The sequence below is a fragment of the Ictalurus furcatus genome, chromosome 5, assembly GCF_023375685.1.
Source record: "Ictalurus furcatus strain D&B chromosome 5, Billie_1.0, whole genome shotgun sequence".
NCBI lineage: Eukaryota > Metazoa > Chordata > Actinopteri > Siluriformes > Ictaluridae > Ictalurus > Ictalurus furcatus.
Window position 1 is genome coordinate 5,686,864 of NC_071259.1, and position 24,604 is coordinate 5,711,467.

Sequence of the window (24,604 nt, forward strand, 5' to 3'; positions counted from 1 at the left end):
TCTCTCTCTCTCTCTATATATATATATCTGTCTTTATCTCTGTCTCTCTCTCTCTCTATATATATATATATCTGTTTTTATCTCTGTCTCTCTCTCTCTCTATATATATGTCTTTATCTCTCTCTCTCTCTCTCTCTATATATATATATCTGTCTTTATCTCTGTCTTTCTCTCTCTCTATATATATATCTGTTTTTATCTCTGTCTCTCTCTCTCTCTATATATATATGTCTTTATCTCTGTCTCTCTCTCTCTCTATATATATATATCTGTCTTTATCTCTGTCTCTCTCTCTATATATATATATCTGTCTTTATCTCTGTCTCTCTCTCTCTCTCTCTCTCTCTCTCTCTTTATATATAATGTCTTTATGTCTGTCTCTCTCTATCTCTCATTCTCTCTCGCTGTTGCTTTGTTTGTGTCTTCAGTCCTTTTCAATATGAAAACTGAGCTATTGGCACGAGGCTCGTGTTAGTAATCCTGCCAAAGCATTGATCATTACAGCACATATGTTGTTGATCAGAAATAAAGAGAAAAATCTCCAAATCTCCCTGGATCACTTTCGCTATCTCTCTCGCTCTTTTTCTCTCTCTTTTCCTTGCTCGTTTTTTTTTGGTGTTTTTGTTCCCATTTCTCTTTCTCCTCTGTGCGTCCTATTATGGGAATCTCTCTCCGACTCTTTTGGCGGCACTTCAAGCCTCTTAAATGCACTGCAAACGGTTCTCCGTAGAGCAGCTAGCGAGGCCGTCTGGTTCTGGCTTTAGCGCTGATGTTTATCGCTCTTTGTCCTCCTGCCTTGCTTTAATCTCCTTCGTGTTATTCTCCTGCATGCATCAGATGTGTGCGTTCCTACTTCTGCGAAAGATATGATGCACGTCACGCGTGCGTGATCATAAAGACGCTGAATAAAAGTTCTGTTTGCGGCAGCGTACCGTTTAATAAGATAACCTATTTATAGCTATTACGATGCAGTGTTTATTTGAAGAGTTTAAGAATGGGAGGCGCTGGGACTGAGACGCACAGAGGCCACGCCTCTTTTACTTCGACTGACAGACTCATAGGCCATGCCTCTTTGACTTAAGTGTTTATACAACACTCATAAATGTCTTTAAAGGTGTGAGGTGCTCCTCCTTACACCATGTGTGTGTCCAAACTCGTAACCCTAATAGATACACACCATGTGCTATGGATTTGTGCTATGATTTTAGCTTGGGCTGTGAATTGGCATAAAGAACACACACACATGCCACATGTGTGTACGTTAGCTGCATGCATAGATGGAAAGAGCGTTGAGTTTCAGTTCTCAGGAGACCGTAGCTTTGTGGTGTGTGTGGATTTACCCTTCCAGTGTGCATGAGGAATCCGCTGCAATAACAATGTAAATGGGAAACATTCGTGTTCAGCCGTATGCGGTTCTGTGCAAGTATGACATCCGTTTATTGTACGCTACTGACTGCAGGTCCTGAGGTCGTCAAGCAACGTGCAGCTTGCCGTACTGCGTTATCCGTGTAGACAGTGTACAAACATGCAGGCTAACTTTTTTTGTTCGTGTATTTTTTTTTGTCAACACGGAGATTTTGTCTACTCCTGAAACACAGCGTACACCCACACGTACATGGTGAACAACATAGTTTTTCCACAAGATATGTATGGTATGAGGAATGGTATGAGAGCAAATCCACAATCCCAAATGTTGTCATCATGATTACGGTAATATCCATGGAGAACTGAGATGGAGTGCTGAGATGGAGTGCTGAGATGGAGATCTGAGATAAGCGCTGAGATGGAGAGCTGAGATGGAGATCTGAGATGGAGAGCTGAGATGAAGCACTGAGATGGAGAGCTGAGATGGAGAGCTGAGATGGAGTGCTGAGATGGAGATCTGAGATGGAGCGCTGAGATGGAGATCTGAGATAAAGCGCTGAGATGGAGATCTGAGATAAAGCACTGAGATGGAGAGCTGAGATAAAGTGCTGAGATGGAGAGCTGAGATAAAGTGCTGAGATGGAGAGCTGAGATAAAGTGCTGAGATGGAGATCTGAGATAAAGCGCTGAGATGGAGAGCTGAGATGGAGCGCTGAGATGGAGATCTGAGATGGAGCGCTGAGATGGAGATCTGAGATAAAGCGCTGAGATGGAGATCTGAGATGGAGCGCTGTGATGGAGAGTGGAGATGGAGATCAGAGATGGAGAGCTGAGATAAAGCACTGAGATGGAGAGCTGAGATAAAGCACTGAGATGGAGAGCTGAGATAAAGCACTGAGATGGAGAGCTGAGATAAAGTGCTGAGATGGAGAGCTGAGATAAAGTGCTGAGATGGAGATCTGAGATAAAGCACTGAGATGGAGATCTGAGATGGAGCGCTGTGATGGAGAGTGGAGATGGAGATCAGAGATGGAGAGCTGAGATAAAGCACTGAGATGGAGAGCTGAGATAAAGCACTGAGATGGAGAGCTGAGATAAAGTGCTGAGATGGAGAGCTGAGATAAAGTGCTGAGATGGAGAGCTGAGATAAAGTGCTGAGATGGAGAGTTGAGATAAAGTGCTGAGATGGAGATCTGAGATGGAGATCTGAGATGGAGCAGTGAGATGGAGATCTGAGATGGAGTGCTGAGATGGAGATCTGAGATGGAGCGCTGAGATGGAACGCTGAGATGGAGATCTGAGACGGAGATCTGAGACGGAGATCTGAAATGGAGCGCTGAGATGGAGATCTGAGATGGAGCGCTGAAATGCTATTTTCATGTGTTTCATGCATCTCTAGTAACCACTTGTGATTTCATATTTTAACTAGAAGAGGTTGCCAAATGCCACATTTTCCACGTTTATTCGTTCACTTTCAGTGAAAGTGATTGGACCCTAGTCCATCGCAGGGCATTCCAGCACGATGGCTTAGTAGTTAGCACATTTGCCTCACACCTCTGGGGTTGGAGGCTCAAATCCCGCCTCCGCCCTGTGTGCACGGAGTTCGCATGTTCTCCCCGTGCTTTGTGGGTTTCCTCTGCATACTCCGCTTTCCTCCCCTAGTCCAAACACATGCATTGTTGGCTGATTGGCATTTCCAAATTGTCCATAGTGAATGTGTGTGAGTGTGTGTAGTCGATTGTGCCTTGCGATGGGTTGGCCCCCTGTTCAGGATGTCCCCCGCCTTGTGCTCCGAGTCCCCTGGGATAGGCTCCAGGCTCCAGCTGTGTAGGATAAGCGGTATAGAAAATGGATGGATGGATGGGAAGATAAATATAAAACTAGCTACCAAATTCACTAATGCACTTTTTTTGGTCCACAAACACGCACCAATACACACACACGCACAGAGTGGCGCATTAACAAGAATATCATAATGAGACGAGTCTCACATAACTGAGCTTACAAGAGTAATGAAGAGATAGGGAGTGTCTGCGCATGTGCGTGTGTGTTTCTTCATCCTTTCTTTCTGCAACACGGACCACTTGAGATTTGGACAGGAAATACACACTTATATATAATCGAAGGAGAGTGTACATGTAGCCTATGGAAAGAATGTGTGTGTGTGAGTGTGAGTGTGTGTGTGTGTGTGTGTGGGTGCATACATGACCATGATAAGTACAGCCTTGTGAAAGCTTCACGTAAATCATATTAGGATGGTTGGAAAAGACATGTAATGAGAAGTATTGTTAATATTGTCTGACACAGAGAAACTAAGAGCGTGAGAGAGAGAGACGGATTGAGAGAGAGAGATAGTAAGAGAGACGGATTGAGAGAGAGAGACGGATTGAGGGAGAGAGACGGATTGAGAGTGAGAGACAGTGAGAGAGACAGATTGAGAGAGAGACAGCGAAAGAGACACAGTGAGAGAGAGACAATGAGAGAAACAGCAAGAGAGACAGATTGAGAGATGGCGAGAGAGACAGATTGAGAGAGAGAAACAGCGAAAGAGACAGTGAGAGAGAGACAGCATGAGACAGATTGAGAGAGAGAGACAGCAAGAGAGACAAATTGAGAGAGAGAGAGATTGACAGAGAGAGACCGTGAGAGACAGATTGAGAGAGAGACAGAGACAGATTGACAGAGAGAGAGACAGTGAGTGACCGATTGAGAGAGAGAGACAGCGAGAGAGACAATTGAGAGAGACCGATTGACAGAGAGAGACACAGTGAGAGAGACAGATTGAGAGAGAGAGACAGCGAGAGAGACAGCGAGAGAGACAGATTGACAGAGAAAGATAGCGACAGAGACAGATTGAGAGAGAGAGAGAGACAGTGAGAGAGACAGATTGAGAGAGAGAGACAGATTGACAGATAGAAAGACAGCAAGAGACAGATTGACAGAGAGAGAGACAGTGAGAGAGACAGATTGAGAGAGAGAGAGACAGTGAGAAAGACAGATTGAGAGAGAGAGACAGTGAGAGAGACAGATTGAGAGAGAGAGACAGATTGAGAGAGAGAGAGACAGTGAGAAAGACAGATTGAGAGCGAGAGACAGTGAGAGAGACGGATTGAGAGAGAGAGACAGATTGAGAGAGAGAGACAGATTGACAGAGAGAGACAGATTGAGAGAGAGACAGCGAGAGAGACAATTGAGAGAGACAGATTGACAGAGAGACAGATTGACAGAGAGAGACACAGTGAGAGAGACCGATTGAGAGAGAGAGACAGCAAGAGAGACAGATTGACAGAGAAAGATAGCGAGAGAGAGACAGATTGAAAGAGAGAGACAGTGAGAGAGACAGATTGAAAGAGAGAGACAGTGAGAGAGACAGATTGAGAGAGAGAGATTGACAGAGAGAGACAGATTGAGAGAGAGAGAGATTGAGAGAGAGAGAGATTGAGAGAGAGATTGAGAGAGAGAGAGACAGTGAGAGAGACAGATTGAGAGAGAGAGAGAGATTGAGAGAGAGATTGAGAGAGAGAGAGACAGTGAGAGAGACAGATTGAGAGAGAGAGAGAGATTGACAGAGAGAGACAGATTGAGAGAGAGAGAGATTGACAGAGAGAGACAGATTGAGAGAGAGAGAGATTGAGAGAGAGATTGAGAGAGAGAGAGACAGTGAGAGAGACAGATTGAGAGAGAGAGAGAGATTGAGAGAGAGATTGAGAGAGAGAGAGACAGTGAGAGAGACAGATTGAGAGAGAGAGACTGACAGAGGAAGACCGAGAGAGACAGATTGAGAGAGAGAGAGATTGACAGAGAGAGACAGATTGAGAGAGAGAGAGATTGACAGAGAGAGACAGATTGAGAGAGAGAGAGATTGACAGAGAGAGACAGATTGAGAGAGAGATTGAGAGAGAGAGAGACAGTGAGAGAGACAGATTGAGAGAGAGAGAGAGAGATTGAGAGAGAGATTGAGAGAGAGAGAGACAGTGAGAGAGACAGATTGAGAGAGAGAGAGAGAGATTGACAGAGAGAGACAGATTGAGAGAGAGAGAGATTGACAGAGAGAGACAGATTGAGAGAGAGAGAGATTGACAGAGAGAGACAGATTGAGAGAGAGAGAGATTGACAGAGAGAGACAGATTGAGAGAGAGAGAGATTGACAGAGAGAGACAGATTGAGAGAGAGAGAGATTGACAGAGAGAGACAGATTGAGAGAGAGAGAGATTGACAGAGAGAGACAGATTGAGAGAGAGATTGACAGAGAGAGACAGATTGAGAGAGAGAGAGATTGATAGAGAGAGACAGATTGAGAGAGAGATTGACAGAGAGAGACAGATTGAGAGAGAGAGACTGACAGAGAGAGACAGATTGAGAGAGAGAGAGATTGACAGAGAGAGACAGATTGAGAGAGAGAGAGATTGACAGAGAGAGACAGATTGAGAGAGAGATTGACAGAGAGAGACAGATTGAGAGAGAGAGAGATTGACAGAGAGAGACAGATTGAGAGAGAGACTGACAGAGAGAGACAGATTGAGAGAGAGAGAGATTGACAGAGAGAGACAGATTGAGAGAGAGAGAGATTGACAGAGAGAGACAGATTGAGAGAGAGATTGACAGAGAGAGACAGATTGAGAGAGAGAGAGATTGACAGAGAGAGACAGATTGAGAGAGAGAGAGATTGACAGAGAGAGACAGATTGAGAGAGAGATTGACAGAGAGAGACAGATTGAGAGAGAGAGAGATTGATAGAGAGAGACAGATTGAGAGAGAGATTGACAGAGAGAGACAGATTGAGAGAGAGAGAGATTGACAGAGAGAGACAGATTGAGAGAGAGATTGACAGAGAGAGACAGATTGAGAGAGAGAGAGATTGATAGAGAGAGACAGATTGAGAGAGAGAGAGATTGACAGAGAGAGACAGATTGAGAGAGAGAGAGATTGACAGAGAGAGACAGATTGAGAGAGAGAGACTGACAGAGAGAGACAGATTGAGAGAGAGAGAGATTGACAGAGAGAGACAGATTGAGAGAGAGAGAGATTGACAGAGAGAGACAGATTGAGAGAGAGATTGACAGAGAGAGACAGATTGAGAGAGAGAGAGATTGACAGAGAGAGACAGATTGAGAGAGAGAGAGATTGACAGAGAGAGACAGATTGAGAGAGAGAGAGATTGACAGAGAGAGACAGATTGAGAGAGAGATTGACAGAGAGAGACAGATTGAGAGAGAGAGAGATTGACAGAGAGAGACAGATTGAGAGAGAGATTGACAGAGAGAGACAGATTGAGAGAGAGATTGACAGAGAGAGACAGATTGAGAGAGAGAGATTGACAGAGAGAGACAGATTGAGAGAGAGAGACTGACAGAGGAAGACCGAGAGAGAAAATTGGTAGAAAATGAATGAACACGATGAACACTACAGAAGTTAATCATAATTATTATGACAACAGCGTTATGGTCAGGAGAGGGTTAAAGGTACAGGAGAATAGAAAGCGAGAAAGGAGGGGAAGGCGTGTGTGTGTGTGTGTGTGTGTGTGTGTGTGTGTGTGTGTGTGTGTGTGTGTGTGTTGGGGGTGGCGGTAGTAGAGCTGGACTTGATAGACTCCAGATGTGGCTGTGAGATAAACTCAAGGCAAGGGGTTTATGTGTGTGTGTGTGTGTGTGTGTGTGTGTGTGTGTGTGTGTGTGTGTGTGTGTGTGGGTGGACGGGAGTGTGTTTGTGTTGCAGGCTCAATGCAATCGTGTCTTCTGGGCAGCTCAGAAAGCGACAGGCAGGATAGGGTCGGAGATAAAGTGGCCCATCGTGCACGCCAAAAAAAAAAAAAAAAAAAAAAAACAGAAGGGAAAAAAAATAAAAGCGGAGACGGCAAACTTTCTCGATTCTCGCCACATCCGTCGACCTCACGCTGAACTCATTTGGTTTTTATTAGATTTTTTTAAATATTTTTTTTTTTAAACATTTTTGAGAGCTAAATATTTTTCTAAATTTGGTCTCTGTCCTTCCTTCCCTCTTGACTTTCTTTTTATTTCCCTTTGACGTCGCTACTCCGTTGTCTTTTCTCTGTTTTTCTTGTCCAGCCACAGGGCGAATATTCCGGCTTCTCTGTTCATCCAGTGATATTTTATACATGCTGGGTTGTGTTCCTGCCCAGATGTTTCTCCTTGGTTGTACTGCTGTATCTGGGCTGAATCCGACTGCCTATTTAGCTCGTATACAGAATCTTGGCTGATCATAGATCCTATTTATGGAAGCTATTAAAATAGGTCTTCAATTTTTTTTTTTTTTTTTTTTAAAGGTTTATAAGTTTGCTCAAGAATTGCTCCAAACGTTTCCCAAACCATAATATGCACTAAACAGCACACTTCAGTGGTCAGGTTTGGGAATAAGGTTATAGCGGTTATAGCACAGAATGAGGCAATGGATAGAAGCGGGATAGCCTGAAATGGTATGCAATTATCTTTAAGCACACACATGCACATGCATAGCTTCGGGAAATCTAGCCTTGTGGTAAGAAAAAAAAAAAGAAAAGAAAAGAAAAAGCTAAAAAAAAAAAAAAAAAAAAAAATGACAGTAGAAAAAAATAAAAGTGCAGTTTGAAACCCTTTCAGGAAATAAAAAAAAACTTCTCAAAAGTTCCTCAACATTCAATATCAGTCCAAAAGTGGAACGAACAGAATATACAGTTTGTCATCTGATTTTCCCCTGGTTTTATTTGTTTTTATTTTATTTACATTTTTTACTTGCAGTCCCTGATTTGAGCCTGAGAGTTTTTCTTGGCATTAAACCACAGAATGCGCCAAGAAAACATATCATCAAAATGAACCAAGAAAATACAATTTCTTACTTCACTTACAAAAAATAAAAAATTTTAAACTTATTATAAATTATTATTATTATTTTTAGCCCCATTTTATACAGATGTGGCCATTAAAAATGCGCGTTGAAGGAAACGGGTCTCACGCGGAATGACGCGCGTGCTGCGGGCAAAGGAAATAAAATAACAACGACCACTAGGGGGCAGTCATGTTTCATTTGAATAAAGCTTGCTAGTAGATACACTATATGTTCAGTACTGTATACACACCTACACATTCTTTTACCAACCAAACCGTTGCTGTTTCTTATTCCGAAGCCCATGATCTGCTTGTGCTTGGCCCGTGGATCTGTGAACCTCTCTCAGAAACCGTTTTGCAACAAGCAGAAGAGCACATGAAACCTCGTCGAGCCTGAAAACCAACAATTTAGCGTGTGGTCGGTTAGATTTAAGAAAAAAATAAATATTACGTATGGTTTACATAACAATATCACGTTTCTCACAATAAACCTAGTTTATGTACTTTGTGTGTCAGATAGACTGGAAATGACAGTAGGCCTGGGCCAGAAAACGGATCGCTGGACACTGGATGTGAAATCTACGTTTATATATGTTTGTGTTTGAGACTGCTCGTTCGAATCCCAACGATGACGCGGCGAATTAGCAGAAATGCTTCAGTTCTCCCGTATTTAATATGATTGAGCGATGTAGCCAGATGTTTGCATCTGTTAGCTCAGGTATACAATATAGTTTGGTTCGTTTGCTATATCAGGGTAGAAACGCCCGGTTGTGTTTATGTGTATCTGTATCTGAAAAAGTATGTGTTAGCCTTCATGTTTTGCTTAGCAGACCTACAATAGCTTGCGGGCGGGAATTTGTTTTGTGTAAAATTGGAAGGAAATGAATGAGTGGTGTTCGTACATTCGCTGCCATAATTGTAACTTGCGAAGACAAAGTGTCAGTTCAAACACACACACACACACACACACACACACACACACACACACACACACAATTAACAAAGTTGGACTGGAAACATAGTCGAGAACCTTTCATTATGATCAGCGTCAGTGTGAAAATATGCACAGGAATATGACTAACCTCTTCATAGTCAACTAGTTCCATATTTTCTGTTGAAAGAGTTCTGCTTCTTTGAGCCGATGGCAGATCTGACCGATTGGTTGCAAATGATATAAATAATTTTAGACGGATGAAGGAAAGCAGGAAATTCTCTGGCGAAACACGAAGCAAGGGTTTGGGTATGGAGTAGATTTGGGGTGCAGAGTTATAAGGACCCCATTGTGTGTGTGTGTGTGTGTGTGTGTAATGTTGGGCAGGAGTGTTTTTTTGCTCCTGAGAGCTTTCGCTGTTCGGCTTGCACGGGAAAAGCGGAGTGGGGAAAAAAATCGAGGGAAAGGAAACTGTAAAAATAAACGAGCAAGGGCCTCAGTGCAGACAGGAAATGACACGCGGCACAAAAATGGCCTCTGCCGGCCTCACTCACTCACACACACACACACACACAGAAACAAAATGTGATACATGTGCACAATCAGTACATCCAGTATTAGGTTAGCTAACGTCTTTTTAATGTGTGTGTATACATTCCACTAACAGCTGTGAAATTGTGAACACATTTAAACACACACACACACACACACACACACACACACACACACACACACAAGCTATCTCTCTTTCTCTCTCTCTTTCTTTCTCCATCCTTTATTCAAAAGCATAAGACAAGACCTGAAGCAGACAAACCCTTAATGACCCTTTAGCTCTTTCCCTCTCGTGTTCTCCTCTCTGTTTTTTCCTCCAAAGGCCCCAGGTGCATTCATGACTTCTTGAAGAACAAATAAAGAAACTACACAAATGGACACACGTCTCTGAAACACACACACACACACACACACACACACACACACACACACACGCACACACACAGCCTCCATCGTCGCAAACTGAACGCACTAGCACGCGGTTCTGAAGTAAACCGACAATAGTCGTATCGGGTCAGGCCTCGACATTCCGCACTGCTGCTGTCCAATCACAGAGCGCAAGGGGAAGTAGAGCAGAAAGCAAAGCACTCTGGGAACAATGGGGCACTGGTGGGTCGATGTACATCAATCTAAAGACGAGTGTCCTCGCAGGCAGGAGAAAACATGGAGAGCTGCTTTTGTGTGACTGAATCAGAGCAATGAGATTCCAATTAGGCATGGAGTAATAGTCAACAGCATTGTTGTGAATAGGACTGTAACGAACCGTTATTATATAACGATACTCCATCAGGTCTTTTTTTATTCATCAACATTTCAATATTGAGTTGAAATCAATAAAAAATATTTTAAACTACGCTTGAGGAAATAACACTGAAGAGTCACTGACTACGCTACAGCGTTACTGACGTGCATCAGATAATCTGATATAATATCCTGACAGTGTTCTGTACGTTCCTGCATTTCTACTGGTTCCTCAACCCTATTTGTTTTTTTTTTGTTTTGTTTTTTTTGCAAATGCGTCTTAACTGTATTTCAAGCCCTGATTTGTTCAATTCCAAACACTCACATTTCAAATAAAGGCAAAATGATTTTCCACTAACTGAAATACTCCGATGTTGAATCAGTTCTGCTCACTGTGTGTCGAGCCGTGTTCTGGGCCGTGTTCTGGGCCGTGTTCCGGGCCGTGTGTCGAGCCGTGTTCTGGGCCGTGTTCTGGGCCGTGTTCCGGGCCGTGTGTCGAGCCGTGTTCTAGGCCGTGTGTTCTGGGCCGTGTGTTCTGGGCCGTGTGTCGAGCCATGTTCTGGGCCATGTTCCGGGCCGTGTGTCGAGCCGTGTTCTGGGCCGTGTTCTGGGCCGTGTTCCGGGCCGTGTGTCGAGCCGTGTTCTAGGCCGTGTGTTCTGGGCCGTGTGTTCTGGGCCGTGTGTCGAGCCATGTTCTGGGCCATGTTCTGGGCCGTGTGTCGAGCCGTGTTCTGGGTCGTGTTCTGGGCCGTGTTCTGGGCCGTGTGTCGAGCCGTGTTCTGGGCCGTTTGTGTATCTTTGTGTGTGTGTGTGTTTGTGTATTTGTGTGTGTGTGTGTGTGTGTGTGTGTTTGTGTGTGAGAAGCATGGATGTGAAATGTGCACACTAGGACACATAAAATTCCGTAGTGAGGAAATGGAGCAGAATCAATTTCTGACAACGTTCCAGATTGCAGGCCCTCATGTCATCGGGGTACTCGAAAGCTTTTTAGGTGCTTACTAGAGTGTGATATGGAGAATACGGTGTGTGTGTGTGTGTGTGTGTGTGTGTGTGTGTTCATGTTCACTCTGTTCCACATTCCCCATCTCAGTGATGAGAGTGGATGCATGTGAGTCGCTGTTGATCTTCACACAGAGAGTGTACGCAGCTCTGACCTTTAGTCCGAGACGTGTGTGTGTGTGTGTGTGTGTGAGGAGTAGGAAAGAGTGGGTATTGTAGCTCCGTTCATCACAGCGCTAATGAGGACTGGGACACACCAGACAGGAAACAGCTATTGTTGCATATGAGTGCAGCTACTAATACACACACACACACACACACACACACACACACACACTTATTCTCCTGCTCCTGACTTTCACCCAAGGTCAGACCATTTAGTGAGCACAGTCCTCTATAACTTTAGTTCTCTCCTTTCTTCCTTCACACTCTCAGTTTCGTCTCTCTCATCTCAGTTCTCTTGTCTTGTCCCTTTTTCTCCTGTCTCTTCCTCTCGTCTCTCGTCTCTCTTCTCATTTCTCTTTCTTATCTCTCTTGCGCTGTCTCATCTCTGTCGTGTCTTTTTGTCTCTTTCTCTCAGCTCTCATCTATCTTGTCTCTCTTTTTCTCTTGTATCTCTGTCATCCCTCTTGCCTCGTCTCTCACTCTCTCTCTCTCATCTCTCTTTGTCACTTTTATCTCGCTTGTCTCTCTCGTTTCTTTCTCTTTTTTGTCTCTTTTATATCTCTTGTCTCTGTTTTTTTGTTTGCCTCATTTTTCTTCTCCCGTCTCTCTTGTCTCTCTCTCATTTCTTTGTCTCTCTCATCTCTTTTTTTACCTTGTCTCCCTCTTGTTTCTCTCTTGCCCCTCTTTTGTCTTTCTCCTAGCCCTGTCTCATCATCTCTCCTATCTTTATCTCTCCCTCTCTCTTTATGTCTCTTTTATCTCTCTTGACCCTCTTGTTTCTTTCTCTTTTTGTCTCTATCTCTCATCTCTCTGTTTCTGTTAGTCTTATTTCTCTCTCTCTCTCTCTCTCTCATCTCTCTTTTACCTTGTCTCCCTCTTGTCTCTCTCTCATCCCTCCTTTCTCTTTCTCTTGCCCTGCCTCTCATCACTCTCGTCTCTCTTTTTTTCTCTCTTGTGTCTCTTTCATCTCTCTTGCCTCGTCTCCCTCTCGCTCTCTCTCATCATCTCTCTCCTATCTCTCTCATCTCTCCCTTTATATCGTTTTTATCTCTCTTGACTCTTTTTTTGGCTCTTTTATCTTTCTTGTCTGTTTTTTGGCTCATTTTCTTCTCTCTTTCTTGTCTCTCTCTCTCTCTAGCCCGTCTCGCTCATCTCTCTTTCACCTTGTCTCCCTCTTGTCTCCCTCTTGTCCCTTGTCTCTCTTGTCCCTCTATTACCTTTCTCTTGCCTCGCTTACCGCTCTCTCTTTAGCACTCATCTTTCTCCCTCTCATCTCTCTCTCGTGCTCCTTTAACACTCCCTGACAGCTTTCGCCAGTCGCCCTTGAAGCTCATACCACGACACACTGATATGAAAGCTCGCACTTTCTGATAGCGTAATGTTATAGTGTTAATGGCTGTGCACAGATATGCCTTTCGTCTAGCGTCAGTCCGTCTAACGCAAAAAGCAAAAAGCTAGCGGCATTGCAGTGTTTTATTCCCTCTGTAAACTGACATACTACAGCAGCACTGAACGAATAATAATCATGATATTACATTTCACTGATCCCTTAGAAAAACTCTGATTCTCGATAGTGCCATGCAGACTTGCAGGAGTTTCTCATTCAGTGGCAGCGTGAGGCTCGGTCTCAGAGAAATTTTAAGCAGAATCAACTTCAATAAAATACATTATTACTTAGTATTGAGGAAAAAGAGGGTTTAAACATGCTGTAATGTGTGTGTGTGTGTATATATATATATATATATATATATATATATATATATATATATATATATATTGCCATTTTCAAAGAAAGCTTGCTATAAAATTGACATATTTTTGATGATATTTTTGAATTTCCTGTTCACACACACCATTTCCTTTCGTTTTTGGAAATTGTGACATCATACTGCATATTGTCCATAACATTCAGTGTTAGGTACTACTCTTTAAATGGCTAAAGTCATCTGCGATTCCCTATTCTTATGGCATATTGTTATCTGTGATATCTTTTGTAACTTTAGCACGTTTGCCTCACACCACCGCGGTTGGGGGTGTTTGCATGTTCTCCCCGTGCTCCAGGGGTTTCCTCCGGGTACTCCGGTTTCCTCCCCCAGTCTAAAGACATGCCTTCTTAGCTGAATGGCATTTCCAAATTGTCCCTAGTGTGCGAATGTGTGTGATTGTGCCCTGCGATGGGTCGGCACCCCGTCCAGGGTGTCCCCCGCCCTGTGCCCCGAGTTCCCTGGGATAGTCTGCAGGCTCCCCCGCGATCCTGTGTAGGATAAGTGAGATAGATGGATGGATGGATGGATTGATTGTTATATTGTTTCAGTTTAGCACGACACCTTGCACTTTGGCAGTATTTTTGTCAGTTTTTATGTATACTTTGTTTTCTTTTACAGCACCTGTGAGAATGGGTAAACGAAGAATTTCATTGTACAAAGAAGCTGGTGCATGTGACAGTAAAGTTTTTGAATGAAATGTCAAACCGATACTCCTTTAAGGGTACTAGATAGAAATATTTTTCCAAAGTGTTCTGCTTTCAGTGAGCAGTTATGTTGCGTTATATTACTGGCATCTACAGTACTCTATATTGGTCAGAGCTTCAGCGAATAGATTATTAGACTAGTCTAATTGTGTTATAAAATCCAAGCATATAGCTTAGTATTTAAGGGCCTTTCTGGTCTTTACACAAAACCTCAACTGCTGATTACTGCTGCTGTTTTATTTAAAACATGGTTTGATTGCTGCATCTCATTTTAGAGATGGAATCTCTAGGCTTACTTAAATACAAGATCCATCGGCCTCCTTTCCCATCTCAGCAGGTCTGAAAACATTGTGGTCTGCATATGAGAACATTCTGATTTTCCTGATATGAGCAGCCAAGGTTTCAGATTTAAAGCCACCACATAAGTAAATGACTCAAGTGAAGGTTCAAGTAATGGTATGGAGACAGGCGGAGCTGTGGGAAATGCCTGAGGTTTTATATATAGGCTTTCATTGTCATGTGGACCTTGTTTTGAGTCGTCCGTAAGATGTAATCAGTGGAGGCCTTCGTTCTGAAGAGCCAATAAATATTAGGAGTGGGGGGTATATAAATGGTCCCCTCCCCAATGAATTCAGCCTTGGTACATTTCTACAAGGAAATGTCACTAGTGGGACAGACCTGGATCTTTATTTGTGTCATACAAGAGGAGGCCATTACAAAGCATCAGCTGGCCTCCATCATTCTCTCAATTCCCACCTGACTAATAAATATCATGCCAGGAGTTCCAAAGGTTAATTTAGAGGCCAATAGTCTGTTTGTGTTCAGGGGCTCGGGCTGATAAGTGTTTCAACACATGGCTATGGGCTAAATTAGAGGGCAGGAAAAGGTGGAGGGGGTAGATAGTCAGCATGAAACTGTATCTTCAAAGTTTGTTTAAAAAAAATGGATATTTATGGCTTGGCTGAAGATGGTTTTCGTTCGTTTTGGGAATTGTCTTTTCAAAAGTACCTTCACTTTTTGATCCCTCTTGAATTTCACTGGTTTCACACGTGCTTTCTTTTAAGATCTGCTTCTTTTCACAATTACATGATCAGGTATGCTGATCCAGCTTTTAAGCCCAATATTTGCCGTGATCGAATACTCAGTATCGGGTCAGGACATGGAGACTTATTGGTTAAGGCTCTGTGCAAGTGATCATTTTCATTTCCTGGTGCTTTTTTTTTAAATCTCTCCTTCACATTGGGAACTTGCAGGAAGTGCTTTATAGTCGCTAGAAACATTGCACAATATGTCTTTCCACAATGAAATCTGTTTTCCATTTGTCTTCTGACTTTGTCTTCGATTCTTCTGATGCACATCTTATCTGGATCTTGTCTTTGCAGCGACCTGAAGAATAATCTGATCAGCACCATCGTGCCTGGAGCTTTTCAGAGTCTGACCGCATTGAGAAAACTGTAAGTTGACTGGAATTGTTCATTTTATTCAGTAATCGTGATGTATGCGGAGGAACCACTCTATAGTCATATAAACTAGAGCAGACAATATGACGACATGCAAGACAAAAACAAATATGTAAGCACTAAAAAAAAACAACAGGCATGCTGTAGTAGGAAAATAATCAAAGACACGGTGGTGTGATGTGTCCCGATGCGAAGCTAGGTTATTATTGCTAACCCGAAGCCGATTATTTTCCAATAACGGCACGTCCCGAAGTGTTTTATTCCTCATATATCACAGCAAATCTTTCTGAATTTGAAGATTGACACATCGTACATATCTGTTTATAGTTAACATTTAACGTCGTGGAATGTCCACGAAACAAGCTAGCTCCTGTTATCATTTATGTTATAACAGGTATATACAGTCATCCCCTCACCGGTTTTTCTCTCTCTTGAAGTTAATGAGAAACTGCAAACGCCACTGTTCTGAAGACTTTAGTCTGATGGAAAATGCTGACACCGGAGACGCCTTCCATAAATGTTTAATAAACATCTCCACACTTTTTTAAAAAAAAAAATCCATTTAGCTGGAGTGTCTGCCAAATAAGTCCCTGTATAAGTTGCTACTATCGAAAAAAATGATACATTTGAATGAGTGCTTTAGTATAAACTTCCGAGTCGCCTTGCAGCTGCCATTATTGCCAGAGCTGCTGTCATAGATAATGAATCAACGCTTTCTGAAAAAGCATTCGTCTGCATCTTTGGTTATCAGCCATTAAATACTGATCTTGTTTGTCTCATCAATAAGAAATAATCCTGAGAACCAAATCTATATGGCGCACTGTACCTAAACCCTCAGCCAGCTGTTCAGGGAACCACAGAAGTCTGCAGAGGATTCTGGGATGGCTCTGGAAATTACAGTATGAATGCAGCTAACCAGTTGCTGGGTTTTTATTGTGTTTTAAAGCAACCACAAGCTGTAGTCACAGTGTGGCCTCACTGTCAGACTCCAATGGGAGTTTATTCCAGAGGAAGTAGTTTGGTCAGGAATTTCAAATGGGGCTGCGCAGAAACGATGTCACAGACGATAGTACCTCTCTTAACTGGAAGTGACCGATCTCAAATACCAATACCGTTCTAGAGTCCTGGGGAAGGCAGACTTTTCTTAAAGCCATTTCACAGACTCGTTTTTCGCTCTTTCTGGTGTTTTTCTGGCCTGAATAAACAGCCAGAGATAGTGGAATGCACCAGACAAATCACTTGAAGTAGTAGCAAATGGACATGAGGACATGGGGCTAAGCCAAATCGAGTGAAAGCAGAGTCTCCGCTATTGTCTGCTCTTTAATGGGCTCCTGTCTCGCATTGTTTGGGTTAGGTTATGATGAGTATACATTGCTTTTATTCCAAGCCTTTTAAAGGCCGTTTTCAGTATGCGCTTCCAAGCATTTCAAAGTCAACTAACAAACTGAAAAGGTTTTGGCCATAACGGTGACCCTGTGAAGAACTCAATCTTAGTCTTGCTGGATTGCTGTTCACGATTGCTCAGCATATCCCATTTGTTCCTGTTTACAGTGACCTGTCCAACAACCGGATCGGCTGCCTGACTCCAGATATGTTCCAGGGACTCACCAACCTCACCAAACTGTAAGCCGCTGTCTTTTGATAGGGACATTTATTGATGGACTAAAGCTCTCTGACTGCAATTAGTCCAGAGCTATGTAGTCGGGAATGATGTCTAAATTCCTGAGTCAATTTGTTTGGGTTTCAGGAACATTTCGGGAAACATCTTCTCTTCACTGGAGCCGAACATCTTCCAGGAGCTTCCCTCGCTGAAGCTGGTGTGAGTGAGAGCGCAGCAGAAATCTACTTAAGCTATTCTATTATATAAACACAAGGATGAAACCAAAAGATGTTGTTGGGGCGTAACCGCCATTAGTTCTAGCTGTTTAGCGCTCCAAATATTTTTATTTGTATTCACATTTAAACTCGAAGTGGGTGTGGACAGAGTTATTGATTATTTTTTTTTAATGATTAAATATGGACTGGAATAAGAAATGGAAGCATGGTCAACATGGTTTGTGAATTCGCACTCTACCTCAGCTACATCACTCAAGTTCATTTCAATTCAATCTCAACTAGAGATGTTGGGGTTTTTTTTTTTCATTCCTTCTCGTGCAGTTATTACCTGATTTGCATTTTCTAACAATTTTAGTCGGTTCTATTTCCAAAAATATAAACGAACCAGTCGCCTAATTTGAATCTGTCTAGGCAGTTTAGGATGACTTCGACCTGAGAAAAGAATTATTCTTTTAAGAATTTAAGTTCACCTCCGAAAGTTTATCTGTAATAGTATGTACTGTATGTAGAGCTGGGTGATATGATGATTATAATATTAATATCATGATACATGATGTCACAGTACAGTATTTTGAGATATTCTGATGAGATCAAGGGCGTAACCATGGTATGGACATTGGGGGGGGGGGGGGGACGAACTCGGCGGGAGGTCAAAAACTGGAACTGACGTTAGCCTAGCCTACTTCGCGGGTGTGCAAATATCAAACGTTAATTGACGTTCTTAAGAACAAACCAAGCCATGGTATGATGCCTTCTATACTAAGCTAAGGTTACCTAGTATTTAGGTATCTAGTTACTTACTGTCTGAAAAAAAGCTCGTATGTTGTGCTGCACTTTTCTACGCTTGGCTGCTGTCTCCATTTCTTACAGACTGAGCTGCTAAAATATATCAACGAACTTGCGTTGAGTATGGGTTCAACCAAGTGTACAATTGGAGGCGGGGCGCACACCTATTTTCCTTAACAAACGGAAATATATTAAAAAGGAATATAAATAAATAAATAGAATAGATGAAGAAAAGACACATCCGTTGGCAGGGTTCATTAAAGGGGGACATATAGAAAATATTTTGTGCTGTATATTGGGGGGACAGATTTGTATTTCCTCAACTTTGGGGGGGGACAAGACCCCCCAAAGAATGCGTGGTTATGCCCATGGATGAGATGTTGTGGTATCTTTATTAATTATTATCTTTATATATTTAATGGGTTTTTAAAATTTTAGAATTACAAACTGACTATGAGCAGCTGATGTGATTTTACGTTAAAAATTTTAATCTGTAAAAGTGTACATTTTTATACTTGTACAGTTTTTCTTTCATTCTTTTTCAGCGTTAAACAATGATCTTTTTTTGCAGACATTAAATAAAGTATCACCAAACAGCTTTTTTTTAAAAAAAAATGTAATAATACTGTATTGCTGGGTAATGGTTCATAAACCTGCATATATCGTTATATATATATATATATATATATATATATATATATCATGTATAGTATGAACGCTGTCGAGAATCGTGATGTCATACTTTTGTCATATCGCCCAGTACTAGTAGTATGACAGTACATAAGTGTGAAAACCCCATGCACGTGTATGTGTGTGCCAGTACGATGATATTAATTTCCATCGAAGGTTAAATTCATATAAGTGGAAGGCTGGTTCTTTGTCAGGTATGCCGGGTTAATCCCATAATGTGGCCTTATAGGATATGATTGATATCAAGCTTAGTCTTCTGGGGGTTTTTACAGTGAAAGTGTAGACTCAAGGACCACAAACATGATGAATTATTCTAGAACCTTGCTCCTAGCCGGGAGGTCACCAGGGAGCAGTGGAAAACTGGATTTATTTAGCATGTGTGTAGAAGAGTATGTATGTATGACCCTTTATATTTTATTCTTAACCTTGTGTTCTGTTTAGGAATGTATGTCCCTATGCGTCACTTTTGGTTTTATAGATATACGCTTGCGAAACATATTTTAAAACAGCAATACATTTTATCAACATCTCTCAGTCATTAGAAATATGAATACTATTCATGGAGTATTTTTTGAAAAAAAAAAAAAAGCTTAGGGATCCTCTTGATAATAAGTCGAAGTAATGAGATACGGACCATCTTTGTAATATAAATATAAACGGTTAAAAAGTCATTTTTTCTGTTCAACAGATCATGAAACAAATATTGACTACATATGGGATTAAGTTGCTTTTTCTACCCGATTAGTAACTTTGACTCGGAGTTCCTGTCATGTGACTGTGGTCTGCAATGGGTGCCGGATTTCTTTCGCACAAGTTCAGCCAGACTCGGAGATGAGACGCTCTGCACGTATCCCAGAAGGTTCCAGAACAGACCACTGCGAGAACTGAAGGAGATCGACCTGACCTGTGGTGAGAAAATACATCCACGTATTTCAGCACGGACTCAAAGTATATTGAGGTCGAGACATCAAGCGAAACCGTTCTAAAGACCACTGGAGAACAGAGAGAAAGCTAAATCGTGAGAAAGTGTCAATTTAGTGAAATTAAAGCTTCTGGGGAAATATTTGTTTTGAGTAGTTGCTTTTTAGGGTAGCCGAACTCCTCGGTCTGGGCCGCATCCTGGCTGGAGCTCAGTTTAAAATCGCACTCGCCGATTTTCCATAGCTATCATTCCATGCTCCATCTTCTGCCACTGGGGATCTGATTCAGTTTCTCTGTGGCTTTTAGTTGGCCCTCATGTGATCTTTCTGTTGATCTGTATGGTTTTGTTTTTTTTGTCTTTTTTCTTTTCTGGAGGGGGGTGGGGGTTAGTGTCTCGGGGTCTCAGACCAGACACCCTGCTGTTGTTTCAATATCATCTCATGTCATCATTCTTTCTCTCTGCAAAGTATAAAACATATTTGCATTGGCGAGCGGCAGATACAGATGAATGTCTATGAGTAATTCCACTGTGGTTTCGGTGTTACGAATAAAAGGACCTAAAAGCTGCTAAACATCCCTGATGCAGCCAGGCTCTTTCACAATCAGTCCGAGGACGGCTGAACAATAATAGAGCGCCAAAGCACCGGAGTGAAAATGGCTGTTTTTCACCTCCTTCTATCAGAAAAGAAAAAAAAAGGAATACGGTTCAGTTATTTACCCAAAGGTGATAAATAAACAGACTTGAATAGTACATTTTTAGAACGTTCATATATATATGATGTTTAGATTTTCTGGATAAAGTATAAAGTAACTACATTTCTATTCATCTTGTAGGCTACATGAAGAACCTAATCACTAGGGATGAATGTGTGTGTATTTCTGCATTTTCCAGAAGGCCCCTTGGAGCTGCACACTCTGTTTCTGTTACCCTCACTGCGCCAAGTAGTGTTTAAAGGAGACAGGCTGCCGTTCCACTGTACTGCTGCCCGGGTGGACAAAATCACCGCCGTACACTGGCGCCACAAAGGCCAAATTGTCAGTAACAACCCTGAGAATGGAGTTCTTCTAGAGGAGAGCGTTCTACACGACTGCACTGTCATCACTAGGTAACCACGTAGTGCGAGGCAATCACATCGAATACTAGTGATACAATGCGATGTACCGCGATGCAGCGTGTTTTTTTTTTACTCTTCAGCGAGCTGATCTTGTCGAACGTGCATGTCGATGCGAGCGGCGAGTGGGAGTGTGTGGTGACGACAGGACGAGGGAACGTCTCGCGCAGTGTAGAGATCGTGGTTCTGGAAAACAGTGCCACCTTCTGCCCTGAGCAAAGAGTGTCCAATAATAGAGGGGAGTTCAGGTGAGGCTGGAACACGCACGCCATTACCAACACCAATAACTTCCCATTACATGTATGAATGAATTATTATTAGTATTAATGTCTAAAAAGAGCTCTGCCGTGCCATTCTTTAGGTGGCCAAGAACTCTGGCTGGAATTACTTCATATCAGTACTGCCTGCAGCTGCGTTATCCGTCCCTGTCTGGAGGGGGCGCTGTTGATCAGAAGAGGGCGTCTCGTTACTGTGATCGCTCTGGTCGCTGGGAGGAAGGAGACTACTCTCAGTGCCTCTACACCAATGACATCACCAATGTCCTTCATACGTTCATACTGGTAGGTCATCACCAATGTGCTTTATATGTTTCCTACTGTTAACCCCTCACCAAATACTGCTAATCCATTAACAGTGTCCACTATATTTTCATAAGCATAGTGCATCACCAATGTCATCCATATTTTTTTTCTGTTAGGCTATTATCAGTGTCCTCCATAATTTCCTGATGGTAGTCCATCACAGATGTGTTTATTTATTTATTTATTTATTTTTACAGTTTTGTACTGGTAGTAGTTGAGCAGTGAGATGTCAAGTGCCAAAATATTGTTTTTGAGAAGCACGGCCTGAACATTATGATATCCTCCAGGATAGCGTGAAATGGTCAGGGCGCATAAGATTGCCGGCAGACCTTGATGGTAGTTCTGATAATGAGTCGTTTGAAGTTCTTCCTTCAAAAGTGTAACTTGGACGTGGTAATCTTCCATCAAGAATGTGATCTCTGACAAACTGGAACGTTTGCTGAGACCGAGCCATCTCCAGGAAGGAGTGTACACTAAGAAGGGGAAAGGACCAAGCACTGATCCTTGAGGTACACCAGTTGCAGCTTGGACTCTTCACCCATTTATTATGTTCTGTATGATCTTCTCGAGAGGTAGGGCCTGAACCACTGGAAAGGGAGGCCGGATGAACCTGATCGTTCATTCTATCAGACGCCGTTCAGGAAGTCACAACTTGCTGATGTTCACAACAGTCAAAAAAGGAAGACTTGTCGGAGTGTCACTTTCGAGGCCAGGATGGTTGCGATCCAACAATTCATTCTGTGAGAGGAAAGAAAGAGTTAAACGTTTTTTTTTAATAGAAATAGAAGAATTGAAATCTTCTCTACAGGTGTCTGCTTGGCTGCTTGGACAGTGGAGTTAACCAAGCCTGCTAGAATATGTTAGGATATTTCTCCAAGACAAATGATGCGTTGATGTGATGTGCATACGATAAGTGAGGAATACAACACGATGGAGTTGGCGCAAAAGTAAAATCACTTTCAAATCACCTCTGAATGTACCAGAAAGCATTTCATACGTCCTTAATCGGATTGTATTACGACGTGAAAGCAGTTTCACATGGTGAAAAAAAAAATCCTTGTGTTCTAGATGCCCATCAATTCCTCCAATGCTGTGACGTTGGCACACCAGGTGAGGACATACACGTTGGAGGCAGCAGGCTTCACGGACACGGTGGATGTTTTCTATGTGGCACAGATGATGGATAAATTCATGGACTATCTTGATCATTCACGTGAGGTTAGTAGAGTTTCTTGGATTTTCTTGCAGTTTCTAGCATCTGACAAATATGTTTTAGCGGAGCAGTTATGACCCAGTCTTACAAAACTACAGTTATTCAGTTTTTCCGTACTCTTGGTGTTTCAGCTGTCAGAAGTACTGGTGGAGATGGGCAGTAACCTGATGCAAGTGGATGATCAGATCTTGTCCCTGGCTCAGAAGGAGAAAAGAGCATGCAGCTCTATAGTCTGCTCACTAGAGACCTTAGCATGGCCACAGCTTCACCCGAATGCCCAGTATCTCTCCATGGTAGGAGACTCTCGAGGATTATAATACTAATAATTGTGTCTACTTTCAAAATTTCTGGCCATGTACTGTATACGAGCCCTACGTAAAGGAAATAGACATTGTGTTTATCTTCCCAGAATGCACTGTTGTATAGCCTTAGGGCCGACTCACACTAGCAGAACAATCATAGCATTTATAAGCTAGCGTGAGGGGTGAGCATGGGTCATAGCTACACATATTAGCCTTGTTGTACTGCCACAATAAGATAATCTCATAAAGCTAGCCTCATCATAGAAAAGAAATAAGATTTTGAGTGACACTGCATGACATCGGGGTGTCCCGATTTATTAAAAGGTTTTAAACATAAGGGTTCGTTTTGGGTCAACTTCTAGTCTGTTCATGAATGTAAGAAAAGATTAAACCCTCTGAAAGAGAGTGTATTTGTTTTCTAAAGAAAATCAAACACCCCACATTATCACACAAGCATTTCAACGTTTCGTTGTAGATATCTCGGAACATCGTGATGGAAGCTCACTTGATACGCCCCGCCCACTTCACTGGCATGACCTGCACCACCTATGAAAGACGAGAGAGCTCTGGTGCCAGTGGATTCGACGCGATAGACTCCACCCACGAGCAGCAGTTACACTTCCGTTGTACAACAGGAACCCTTAACATGTCACTCAACGCTTTCCCTTTAAAGGTGAAATAGATCATTTAAAAAAAATGATAAGAAAATAAAACGTTCAAAATCTTGTAGTGCGATTCTCTCTTACTACCGATTTCTCCTTGTTTTTATTTTATAGAATGCTGTAGCACTTGCTTCGGTCTCTCTCCCTCCATCCCTGTTCCCTCCCAATGCTCCTACGGACTGTAAACTGCAGTTTGTGGCTTTCCGTACTGGAAGATTCTTCCCGTTTATTGGAAACTCCAGCAGCGCAGCTCGCCGGCGGAGCGTGAACACACCAGTCATCTACGTAGGCCTTGGTGAGCTACCTGTTGTCCTTGGAAAACTTTATTATCATAAAGCGATAATAACAACTTAGTGTGCACCATCGAAGTCTGCAAACCAGTAGTGTGGGTTTATCTGATGTCATTAAATGACGTAAAAAGAGGAAAACTGGGAAAAGTCTTAACGTCCAGTGATGGCTAAACTCAAGCCCTGCTAACCAATTGAAACCAGCTGGCCGTGCTGACATCGTTCTTAAAAATGCAACCCTTCATGTCCTCTCTTTTTACCTCAAACGACCCAGAAACTCTCTTCTCTTTCGCACTCACAGATGGATGCACCATGTGGAACCAGTCAGCTCCAATCACTGTGTCGCTGCGACACACATCACCTGGTAACGATCCAGTGGCTGCACATTGGAGTCTGCATTCGCTCAAGCATCATGGGAGTTGGAGTACAGACGGCTGTCAGTTAACGCACAGTGACGCTAGCATGTCAATGCTACGGTGCACCGTACTCAGTAACTACGCCGTGCTCCAGGTAATGCTACGGTCCAAGCCAAAAGGGGCAGTACTATTGTTTAACTACTTGACAGCATCTTTAAAAATATACATATATATATATATATATATATATATATATATATATATATATATATATTTACACTATCTATGTTGCAATAATGTAAACACAGTAAGGCACTTGGAGATTAATCGCATTTCCCGCAGTAAGTCTTATCT

At 42.4% G+C, this 24,604-nt stretch overlaps 1 protein-coding gene across 1 annotated transcript in view; it reads left to right on the top strand.

The window, feature by feature from the left end:
- adgra2 (adhesion G protein-coupled receptor A2) overlaps nt 1-24,604 on the top strand; it is a 70,680-nt gene that overhangs the window by 37,958 nt on the left and 8,118 nt on the right. Inside the window, exons 3-14 of the mRNA XM_053624373.1 lie at nt 15,427-15,498; nt 17,056-17,127; nt 17,252-17,323; nt 19,562-19,725; nt 20,630-20,843; nt 20,933-21,097; nt 21,211-21,409; nt 22,499-22,648; nt 22,775-22,936; nt 23,421-23,618; nt 23,722-23,902; nt 24,196-24,404. Of these exons, the coding sequence (XP_053480348.1) occupies nt 15,427-15,498; nt 17,056-17,127; nt 17,252-17,323; nt 19,562-19,725; nt 20,630-20,843; nt 20,933-21,097; nt 21,211-21,409; nt 22,499-22,648; nt 22,775-22,936; nt 23,421-23,618; nt 23,722-23,902; nt 24,196-24,404 (1,858 nt within the window). The remainder of the gene's footprint in view (nt 1-15,426; nt 15,499-17,055; nt 17,128-17,251; nt 17,324-19,561; nt 19,726-20,629; nt 20,844-20,932; nt 21,098-21,210; nt 21,410-22,498; nt 22,649-22,774; nt 22,937-23,420; nt 23,619-23,721; nt 23,903-24,195; nt 24,405-24,604) is intronic.